General features: G+C 29.7%; 1 protein-coding gene across 13 annotated transcripts in view; it reads right to left on the bottom strand.

Moving 5' to 3' along the window:
• LOC139481149 (cytosolic carboxypeptidase 2-like) overlaps positions 1–12,767 on the bottom strand; it is a 111,593-nt gene that overhangs the window by 90,347 nt on the left and 8,479 nt on the right. Inside the window, exon 1 of one of the 13 annotated variants that reach the window (XM_071264283.1) lies at positions 2,208–3,169. The exons of the other annotated variants lie outside the window; for them this stretch is intronic. Within the exon in view, the coding sequence (XP_071120384.1) occupies positions 2,208–2,322 (115 nt within the window). The 5' untranslated portion in view covers positions 2,323–3,169. Of the gene's footprint in view, positions 1–2,207; positions 3,170–12,767 lie in introns of those variants that run through there. 13 annotated transcript variants of the gene reach the window in all.

The raw sequence follows: 12,767 nt of genomic DNA, 5'->3' as shown, positions 1-12,767 counted from the left end.
AAATTTTAGAATTCTAATTGTGTCACAAATTCCAGTTCAGATTTTACTAAATACCAATATCCTGATATCGTCAGGTAAATATGCTATTAGGTTTGAGTTAAAGGATAGTTTAGTGTAGCTTTATATGAACCCTAAAGTAAAAGAAGGCCCAGATTTTGTAATCCATTAGCAATGATTAGGTAATGGTTTCCATAATAGATGCGGTTGTAACTAGCTAAATCAACATCAAACTGTCTAAGATTGTCATGTGAAATGTAGAATATGTAAATAAAGAATTACCATGTGCAGATTGTGCAAGGCGTCTTTAAACCCCCAAAAACATAGGCCTGCAATTACTGTTGTTAGTATATAGGTGTCATGCTGACCTCCAAAAATCAGTCCATTTATCAGTATACACATAAAAATGGTACAAAATTGAGGGTGTTTGCTGGCACTCTGGAAGTGCAAACATATCCTGCTTCACTTGTAGCACCCTTCATACTGCTCACTGTAGAACAGATTTGGTGATGTTGAGGGAAAATGAACGGGATTTTGTTAAAGACAAGTGCAGCTTATAAGACTGTAGTCATAGATATTCAATAAATGGAAAACCAACTTGTGATATAACAATAAAAAAAAGTTTAAATAATGTGATCTGGACCAAATAACTTTTTTTTTTTCAAGTGAATAAAAACATTCTCTTTATAACACACACAAAACTGTAAACCCTGTTGGTCTTTTTGATGTGAATCTACATTCCACAAATTACACTTTATGAAAAGCATGTCCCACAACCATATAACTTTTCCTATAATCTTGTCTGATTATCTTACAAACTTTATTAATTCTGAAATACATGTCAAGAAATCATAAAATCTTAAGACCATTCATACATATCCAATCTTATTGACAGTAAAATGTACAATCTGTCAGATAACGTATGCATGTGCAAAAATCATAAAACTTTAAGACCCCTAACAGGTGAATCGATAATTCTATTATATTTCTTCAAAGACTGTTTATAACAACAAAACTTTCATTGCTAAGTTTCTTTTCAACTAATTTCCGGAACTAATTCAAGGTTAACTCTTAAAGAGATACAAAAAAAAAAAGACAGGTAATTTTATCAAAATGACTATCAATAAACAGATATCTCTTCAACTAATTTAACTATATCAAATTGATATTGCGGTGAAAGTTATGTGGCTTAAAACTTATAAAAAACATGTCATTGTGATTGATTGATTGATTTTTTGTGTTTTAACACCTTCAATTTTACTCTTGGCAATATCATGGCAACTAATTTATATTGGCAGAAAGAGCCGTTATCACAAGGAGACCACCTGTCTCGGACAGGTTAACTGGCAATTTTTGTCAATTAAAAAAGGTCTTGAACCCTACTGCCACACCTCATTTTTGACAGGCTAGTGATCATAAAATTCATAAAAATAGTTAAATGTTTGATCAGAAGATACTTAAATGTCAACCAGAGTAAATGCATACTGTAAAGTAAGAAATAATTGTGAGCATTTATTAGGTTAACATGCTGAGTTTTAATGAGATAAAAAAGAGTACTATAGACGGACATATAGTGCTTAATATGTGTGAGAAAGTTTGACTTAATTGATTTTTGTTTTGTTTACGTTCCTTTCTTTGTCAAAAAATGGATTATCCTGATTAAGAGTCTTATTAAAAATGGTTATGAAAAATCTTAATGACTAGTAGTTACAAATATTAAAACTGATTTGTAGAGTTGTTTTGTAGTTTTTGGTTATTATTTATCAGATCATTTGGTTTATTTTTCAAAAGTGAAATTCCATGAGAGGATAAAGAAGTAATTTTCAAGAAAGCATAATAAGATATCTTCTATTTTTAATTTTATCTCAAACTTACATGGTGTTTTGAATGAGGACATTGTCTATTATAAATTAAGTGTGATATGGTGATCCAATATGTTAGAGGACATTAATTTGTGTGTTATGTTTTCATTTCTACTAAAAAGACATAACCAATTCTGTTGTTAACCTTTAACTACAACAGTGATATTTTGTCAGAAAATTTTCTAGTCCACTTATTTGATTTCAAAACCGCTTAAAATTCCTGTAACCTTGAAAAGAACATATATATACGTAAATGTAATCCTTACAAAGTCATTTCTACTCTCTATTTAAAATTTTACAGATAAATAGGAGAGAAAATAATTTACATCTGATTAAACATAACCTTACCATTACAGGGAGCGATACTGACAGCTCGAAAGGACAGATTAACTTCCCAAGGATTTTCATGTTCAACACTGATTAACGGTGTCTCTGGCACTCGAGATCGGCCCATTGGATGCATCAAGAATTTCAATATACTGCTACATCCAAAACACAGATATTATCCTTTTTAAAAAGAATTGGAAAAAGTAATCACTCAATCAGTGATGAACAATTTTCGTGTCAGAATTGAATTATGTGCTATCTATATGTATATCTCTTCCTAAATAAACTGTACATAAAGAAAAATGTTAAACCTTTGTGAAGCATATTAAACATGCAACATCTATTGAAGTTTTATAAACTTTCTAAATCCTAACATGCAATATCGAGATCTACTTCAAAAAAGGTATTCGGTTTACAAATATAACATTTAATAAATTCCACAGTTACTGACAAATGAATTAATCCTTGTTATGATGATTTAAAAAATCAATCTCTCGTTCCATCAGATTTTCTAAACATGTCAGTATTTTATTCTATCCATACAATAAAAGTACAGTCAAGTATACAACTTCAATATTAGTCTGATCGGCCACTTATTGAAGTGTTGGTATTGACATCACGGCATAACGATGGCACGCAATCACATTCATTATAAAAATCAATCTCACAATAATCAATGGATGGTGATGAATGTCAAGAAAAGTTCAATTAATTTTCACCCTTTTTCTGTTGTATGTTTCATTTATACATATTGATAATTCAATACTTCTACACTATGAAAATAGATAAACAATTTCACACGGTTACCACTTTTTTTACACAAATAAATCACATCTTGTCAAATTAAGAGTTATTAAATATATTTAACCGGTATAAAACATTTCTAGTGTAACAACTCCAAAATCTACTGTCATATGAAAGACTTATTCAGTCCAAAATTTAATCCTGTTCAACAAAATATTGTCATTGAGAGGAATATGACAAAGTCTTTTTAAATAGCAAACCTCACATCAATTCAAACTAAGGCTCTTACATTGATTAAATCATAATAGTTTTGTTAATTATCAATAGAACCAATTTAGACACATACAAATTGAGACATTGGACCTTAAAAAACATTTATTTGTAAGGACATTACTTCACGCTGAGCAATTTATCACGTTATTGAATTAATTCATATTTGAATGGGTACATGCCAATACAAAAACTGCAAGATAAATGCAATATATATTTGAAAATAGTATATTAGTATTGTAAAAATGTAGACAACCCAAAACAGGTTATCATTGCTGGATCTCCCTCAAGGCTTAATTGATCATAAGCTGTATTTATAAACCTGTTTAACACTTCAGAAATGAGCTGTTTAAATGAAAACCAATATTATACAATTTGTCCAATCTCCTGGAAACATTTAATTGAAAAGATTATAGGTACAAAAATAAAATGTATCGATAACAGTTTTTATAGGAAAATAGATTGTTTTAAGTGGGTGCATAATTTGTAATGGAGGTAGACGTTTCCTTTATTTGCACATGGTTGTAACATTCTAATCTTAACATCTATTGATTAAAGCAATCTTAATCAAAATTTAAATAAAAAAGATATTTTTTTTAAATTAAAGAAAAGAAACCAACCATCCATCCATAACACTTTCCTGTAATTTGTTTCCTTTTATTGTTCTTCTCTACAAAAAAAAAATCATGCATCATTTCATGTCAATTATATTTTTTCACATTAGTAGTTTCGTAGTGAGATAAAAAGGAAATGTTTTTCCAAAACAAATCATTTTTCAGTTTCAAAAATTGCAAATTTGCATTAACATATTTTGAATCATAAAACAGTTAAATTTAAGCCTTTTTTTTTTTTTTAACTTTTTAGTCCTAATCTTTTAAAACTGTTATAAACTCCCTTATCCAATATAGTCAAGCCCCTCTCCAAATGAAATCGCCCCCATTCAAGATTCTTATAATCAAATTCATCGGAGTTTTTATGGAAATTTCACCCTAAAATTTATGGAGGTATCTGATAAAAAAAAAATGGAAGGTCCTATCCTTGCAGAAAGACTTTATTTTGAATAATTGACAAGTTTCCTTAGTTACATGGAGTTATCATTATAATTCATCCAATATCATTAAATAAGATCATCATATATTGTATGGGGTCAGTGAGGTTTATACCAATTAGACTTATCTCAATCATTTGAGAATATACGTATTTAAAAAGTTACACAAGGCTAGTATGGGTTTAAATGCATTACCAAGGACTATAGCTTTAAACACTTGAAAATGCCATAGATCAAAGACAATCATTGAATTAATGAAATATGGAAGTCACATGTATTTTGAAATCTTCAAAAGCCACTCTTTTTTTAAAATGAGAAAGAGATATGAGCCTAGTAACAATATATGCAAACTTATGTCGTTGTTTTTAGAAGGAATGTCAACTTATCAAACAACAATCTTTAAATGCATTGAATCATTCTAATATATCTTATAGTATACATAGATATGTATGAAGACTTGCCTGCAATCGCAATAATTTATCTAGCATCTTTGTTCATTTTTCAAAAATTGTATAATAGATGCACGGAATAATTTCTTGCATAACAAAATTTATGTTCGCAATTGCTACCTTTTTGGGGTACTTGAGTAGTTCCCTTCAACTTTGAGAAAAAAAAATATACATAAAAATTTTTAATTGGGCAACCAAAATAGAAACTTAATCCCTAAGAATGATAGTGGTTTGTAAACAGTTTTGTCTGGATTTTTTCCCCAAACTCTTTAGCTTTTCCTGTCTTTTGACAAAAGGCACCGGTAATACAAAAGTTTTTACTGACTGTCAAAATACTTCAGAATGCATCCCAGCATTATGAATAATAATAAAACATTATATTCCATTGTTATAATAAACTGTATCAGTTGTATGCTTACAAACTTCTAAAAACTAAGTAATAGTAAATTCTATTTCCTGTTTTTACATGTTGTGAAAGACAGAGCATATATGATGAGAACAGTGTCAAATAAAGAAAGTTTCAGTGTTTTGCTAATTCATTTATCAATTTTAATGTTGCTTAAACCTCTATGCTAAATATGCACAGGACAGCTTGGGTTATTTACCTTTGCTCAATATATTCAACATGGAACAAAATAACAAAGATTAAACTAAAATATACATCATAAGAAATAACAAAACATTAATTCTTTTCATTTCTTTCAATTAAAATTTGAAGAAATGAAAAAAAGCTAAATAAGATTGGGAATATTCAATCCATACAATGATTTCAGAATTTTTTTTCTATCTAAACATTTATGTGTTACCTCTATACTAATAATATGCTTAGGACAGTTTGGGTTATTTCCCTTTGTACAATATATTCAACATGGAAACAAAATAACAAAGATCAATTTTATACATCATAAGAAACAAAACAAAACAATTCTTTCCATTTGTTACAATATAATTTTAAAGAAATGAAAAAAAGCTAAATAAGATGGGTAAAATTCAATCTGTACAATGATTTCAGAAAAGTTTTTCTATTTAAATATTTATGTGTTGCTAAAACCTCTATACTAATAATATGGATAGGACAGTTTGGGTTATTCCCTTTGCACAATATTTTCAACATGGAGCAAAATCACAAAGATCAATTGTATACATCATAAGAAATAACAAAACAATTCTGTCTATTTATTTCAATATAATTTTGAAGATATGAAAAACTTAAATAAGATGGGTAAAATTTAATCGTACAATAATGTCAGAACGGGTGTGAGATATTCATCAAAATCAATATTTAAATTCAAAAGTCAACTCTAGACGATGTTGACATATTTTACTGATAAAATAAGTAAACAATTTGATAAATAAATCATCATTAAGTCCCAAATCCTTAACAATTTTCAAATTAAACACAGGTGTGTACACTAACACAATTAAAGTTAAAGCACTCCAGCTAGAGGTGTGTAAATGGTATGATTGCCAATGAGACAACTATCCACAAAAGACCAAAATGACACAGACATTAACAACTATAGGTCACCGTACGGCCTTCAACAATGAGCAAAGCCCATACTGCATAGTCAGCTATAAAAGGCCCAATAAGACAATGTAAAACAATTCAAACGAGAAAACTAACAGCCTTATTTATGTAAAAAAATGAACAAAAACAAATATGTAATACATAAACAAACGACAACCACCGAACCACAGGCCCTCGACTCGGGACAGGCACATACATAAATAACGTGGCGGGGTCAAACATGTCAGCGGGATCCCAACCCTCCCCCTAACCTGTCATTAAGGTGGTATGGGTGTCTTCCTCCATCTTGGATTGTAAAAAACAGAGAATCAAAGGTCCAGATTTTCCATCAAGTTAGCAAAATTTGATGCAGGAATGCAGATGTTTAATGTACATTTTCATTTAAAAGTACCAATTTATAAGAATATAACTTCTAAATATTGATATTTTTGCAAATGTTAATTATTTTTGGTTGTTTTTTTGGTTTTTTTTTAAATTGGCATTTTAAGGGGAGGTAACTCTAAAAAAAGTGCATTTTCTGAAGGATTCTGTATGGAATTTTCCTATTTTGTATTTTAGCCGGAAAAAACGTACGGTGACCCTATCTTTTCTTTTGATATTCTCAAAGCAGTGTCTGAAAGCTATCTTTTCCTGAAGAATTTAACAATTCTATCATTTTGTTTAGTTTCTAATCACAAAATGGTGTTTTTTCCTGTATAATCCATACAAAATGTGTCATTTTGTCCCGTCCTGTAGCTTGAGAAAATGTGCGGTGACCTATCATTTTTATTATATTTTTCAACATGTATCAATAGATACCATGTTTTGGCAAAGTATGAACAAATTCTATCATTTTTATTTTAGACTCCCATACCACCTTAATAGTAACAGAAAGACATCTTGATAATTAAAGAATCTTCGTGAATGCGCTCACATACCCCCTATCCCCACATTGTAACTGGAGGAATAAAATAACTGTAAGAAAAAAAAATTGTAGAAGAAAAAGAAATTCTGTTGTGTGGTTTCAGAGGAGTTGCGATGACAAACTGTTGCAGTAGTCTATTGAAGCAAATAAGTTCAAAGGGGCGTAACTCCTAGAACAAAAATTGAATCATAATTTCCTGTCGATATGCACATTTACATAGTAGTATGTCCTTATTTTCTATAAAGTTTTCATGAATTTCTGTTGTGTGGTTTTAGAGGAGTTGTGATGACAAGAAACAGGACTGACGGACTGGCAGACTGACGGACAGACAGACGGGTCAAAAACATTATACCCTCTGCAACTTCTTTGCATGGGGTATAATAAATTTCAATGAAATTCAAAATTTAATTTTATCTTGTTGAATAATATTTTAATCAGCTGAGTGTTATGGTACAATCTATATACTGTGGATTCATTTATTTTAGTGGACATTAATTTTTTGTGAACTGAGGAAAACTTGCATTTTTCGGAATATTTGATTACATGTTTTAGCCAATCTAGCTATGCATTCAAAGTCTATAGAAAGTTATATTTCATTGAACACCTGTACCCATGACACTCACAAAAATTGGCATCTAACAAGTAACAATGAATCCACTGTATATCAATAATAATAAACTAGCTAAAACTCACTGTAGTGAAAAACTTCCTAATCTCAGAAAAAAACCACATAGTAAGTGCTGTTCTTCTGCATTTGATAAAACAGGAATTACCAAAAATATAGGAAAGTACTACAGATCATACAATTCACCAACAACCAACTCCTTCACGACAATAGATCTACACACAAACAGGAATAAAAGCAAACAGCATGTATATATGGTCCAGATAGTCTGTATTGTTACAGGCAAGAAACAGGTTTCGGTTTAACTCCACAGAACACAAAACCTCCAACTTAGCCTTACATGACCATGTGTCTTAAAGGAAAGCACACTTAAAAAAAAAATGTATAGGCAATGTTGACAATGTTTTTGGTTTGATAAACTTATGCTGATTCTGATATATCTAATTCATTTCATCTTAACATCATTGTTGAAATATGCTCAAAATTACAAGAATACACAATTTTTATGGTACCTTGATTATTTCAGAAATCATAGTGCTGCAGCACGCTAGCTAGCTGCTGCTGTCAATTTTCTTACCCCTAAATTGTACAAACTCATACTTTGATACTACAAATGCATACAAATTATATGTTACCTGATTTTCCATCAAAATCACAAAATATCCTAGACCCTATGACAATCATCTACTGAATAACAGAATTTTACAGAATTATAACAATTCCAAGCTTTGTCATGGCACCAAGTAATGTTTTGATGTATTTAACATACAAAGTGTCAACATAATCAATATTTATGCAGGAGATTACATGATCTTTTTAGTGAATTACAGGAAGCATTCAAAAAACATCCCAAGATGTTAATCAATGATTTGTCAATTAATTTTACACATTTTCAGGTTATGCAAATCAGGTACTGATCTGAACAATTTCAATATCAAAAATAGAAAATGCATACTACATCAAACCATTAGACTTTCAACAACATAAATGATGAGCTCAGCAAAATAAATACAAGATTTTTTTTGGCAAACATATCTTAGTTAATCCAAATAAATATATCTATTTGGGACTATAACCATTTGTCATTTTTGAAATGACAATTTCTTAAGGGACCAGCAACAGTCCTAATGTCGTTTTAAACTGTATGATGTAAAAATTGAACTATTAATCAAACCAGGCAAAGAATGGGTTTTAATGTCCCCTTTAAGGGGGCTCAGGTGTCTTCCTACATCTTGGATTTTGAAGTAGCAGATAACATTTGGTCTCGACCTTTAATGAAATGTGCAAATTTTTAGAGTAGTATGTAATTTATGTGTAAGACTTGTATTAAAAATGCAGAACATCATGTATTTTGCCATATTTAAAGCTGTTATTTCTAAAAAAAAAAAAAACACCATATTTGTGTTTGATAACTTTGCCAAATAAGGGGAAACAACTCTGTTAGGAGGGGAGATAAATCAGAAAAAGTAATTTTATAATAGAAAGTGTAGTGAAATAACCTATTTTTTTAATATGTAGCAAGAAAACAAGTTCAGTGACCCCCTTTTTCTTTTTCTTATCAGAAATCATGTTATAAGAGTTATCTTCTCACATTTTATCTTAAAATTGTATGGTGTAGTTTTCTTTTTATCACACACATTGGATTTTCCATGCATAATGTATACAAAATCTGATTAGTTAATATTATTTTATGCTTTGCGCCACCTTTAGCTTGAAAAAACTTGGTGTCCCATACTTTTTTTTATATTTTTGAAAAAAGCATGATAAAAACTTCATTTGACAAAAAATTAAAAATTTCTATGGATTTTGATTAAGACACCACAGCCACCTTAAAAGTTGTACTTTATATAGATGTTCTAGGGAAATGCTCATTCTATAGGCACACACATGTAACCCACTGAGTGCCAAATACTCAATTTCTCTATATTAGGCCAATTAAAATTAATTGATAGATTTTCATCCCCGCCCGCCCCTCTGAAATCGTCCCGCCCCGAATTTTTTTATTTTGAAAAATTTACGATTTCCGGATTTTGTTCATTTCCGTTACCGTTAAACGTCAATGATTTCGTTTCTTTCAAAACTACTTGTTTCAATTTTCGTTTTTCGTATTTCATCGAGTAATTTAGAGGGAAAACGGTAGTATTAAATTTTCCCAGCATTAGGTTGGCCTTTTGTGTACCCAAGGCAGGTGAAGGAAGTCAAATTATGAACGCTGTGATTGGATGTAAGGGTACAATACATTTTTTATTTATCTATGAATAACTGCAGTGTGTATATTTACAACATAAATTTTGAAACCTATTGAAATATTTTCTAGAGAATTATTCGAAAAGACTTGCAAAATTTCATAAATTTGGTGCAAAATGACGGTGGGCATGGATAACATAAACAAGCTCCGTTGGAAGTTGGTCATGATACTATTTGGCTTTAATTTTTAAAACAGAATAATTAAGTACTAACACAACATATAACTGTTTTATCCAGGTTTTTATCTTAAAAAGTGGTAAATTTAGAAAATGTTAATATTGTCGCCTATGGCAGAATAAATAGTACCGTTTTCCCTAGAACGACTCTACAGATCTATGATGACAACATCATCTACCGAGAATAGAGATTAATTATGGGAAGGGCATAAAATAATCGGGTTACGATTAATACACTGTTCCAAGAATGTAAATCGCTGCGACATGACACAAATTTCTATGATTAGAAAACCGTGGAAATTATTATTGATACTGTACAATGTCAATGACTTTGTGTCAGGAATTTTGGACTGTGAATGATATCCCAAGCTCAAGAATTGTGGAACACGTTGGTACAAAAATGACTGGATTAAAACAATTGACACAAGCTCGAACTTGTTAGATTTTTGAGATATATTGAGTTCAAAAAGTCGGCAAACAGACACTTAGATTTACCCATGGCTATTGTTTTTTTGTTGAGAAACATCAAACAACCTTTGCCCCAATACCCTCATGTTTAATGAATTCTATTCTTTATTTACCTTAAACAATACAGTTTATCGGTATAATATGCATAACTATACCCTCAATAGAGTCATTAAACACCTTCTTATTATTGTTAAATTCATGTTTTACATTGTTATGATTGTTATTATATTTGCATCATGCATAAGAATCTTAAAAGCACCAACCCTTTTATTTTCAACACTGTTTGAATTTTCATTTTATTCTGTACACATAATTCTTGTGTTGCATACCAATGCATATTTGCTTCATTCTAAGAAAGCAAAAGTAACTTAGTGTAGTTATTCCAACTGAAGAGAGCATTTTTCCATGTGTTTGCCTTTTACTAAAAACAATAGGTTTTTAAAGTGGCAACATGTACATGTAGAACAGTGTTTGCCAATCAGAGAGATTAATTTTCAGAAGTTGAAAAATTATGTACGATTCCTTGTACATGTAAATACATGCTATAAGCTTATTATTACTCTTGCATATATGAAAGAAACGTCACAAGATGGTTTGATATGAAATAAAAAATAAAAAATAAAATCCTCCCACCCGCCTGAATTTTTTCAAAAATTTGGATGAAAATCTACTAATTAAATTTAGTTGGCCTTATAGGATGCAACTAACTGATGCATTGCAGTAAAATTTAAGACTATTTACCTTCTTATTATAAAGCTTAAAATATCTTTGTTAAAAGGGAAATTCGTTGTTTGAAGTGTAAAGCCAAATAAAAAAAGGTTTGGTGAATTTGTTGCTTTAGTTGCTATGGTAACATTAACAAGAAATCAACAAAATATTTCAAGTCAAACTTTAAACAGTACAATGGAATATTCCTAAGAAAAGTTCAGACATATTAAAAACTTCAAAGTCTTTTCAGTACTACTTATTTGGAATCAGTCAATGAGTTTTATCAATAATTCCTAATTTCATATCGGTTTCCTTAGAACTACATGCCCAGCAAAGGGAGATAAGTGTGATTTAAATACCTACATGTTATAACTTAAATAAGATTACTAAAAGGTTAACAATAAACATGTCCATTATCAAACAGATAAATATTTACATATATGTTTAAAATTCAATGTTATCAATATTTGAAACAATAAGTTAAAATTTACTTCTACTATGCTGGCTATTTGTATTAGTTTGTATTACATGTATTACAAATATATCACATTGATTAAAACATAGTTCAGCAAATTATAAAATTCATAGTACTTAATTGAAATCTAACGTTACATGTAGATAAAATAACTATATTTCTAAGAGTAAAAAAGAAACATGCAATGAACATGCAATAAGGTGAAACTCTGATTTCAAAATAAATCAAATTCAATGAAGCCATACTTTAAAAGTGCATCTATAATTCAATTGTGTTGTCATATATATAAATCATTGGTTTCCTTTTAAATGAAAAACAAAACTTCTATGCTCCACTGCTCTGAAAATTACTTTTATTTTTGTTCAGTAGGTATTCAAATACTGTAAAGCAATGTTTAAAAAATTAAAATATCCATATATCAATGACCATTGAATAAAGCAAGTGATACTAATGACATGTCATACACTCTGTCTATATATCTATAAAACATTCATGAATTGCAAGAAAGATGTTCAACAAAAACTTTCATAATTGAATATGGTACTTGTACCTGTAAGCGGTAAAGTTATGCCAAGGCTGGTTACGTACTGACCCCCTTAAAATTAATTAAGAAATCGATCTTTCAAGTCATTCTCTTTGTTTTAATTTAAACATGGGTAGGTTTTATATACAGGGAAAAATTTTGTAAAATATTGACAAATTTTATGCCATCTCAAGAAACCAGTATTTTTCATACATGTATAAAGAAATTACATTTTTAATTGTAAATTTCATATGAAAACATTTAGTAAGTCAAAGCCATAAGTCTTAATCTAATCATTTACAGAAAAACTCATTTGGGTCTAAAAGTAAGTTCATAATCTTCTTTTGAAATAAAATACAATTCCATAAAAATTTGAACAGGTGCTCCAAGCTTAACTTGCCATAATTTGGGGTCAT

The sequence above is a fragment of the Mytilus edulis genome, chromosome 7, assembly GCF_963676685.1.
Source record: "Mytilus edulis chromosome 7, xbMytEdul2.2, whole genome shotgun sequence".
Classification (NCBI taxonomy): Eukaryota; Metazoa; Mollusca; class Bivalvia; order Mytilida; family Mytilidae; genus Mytilus; species Mytilus edulis.
This window is presented reverse-complemented; position numbering and strand designations above follow the sequence as displayed.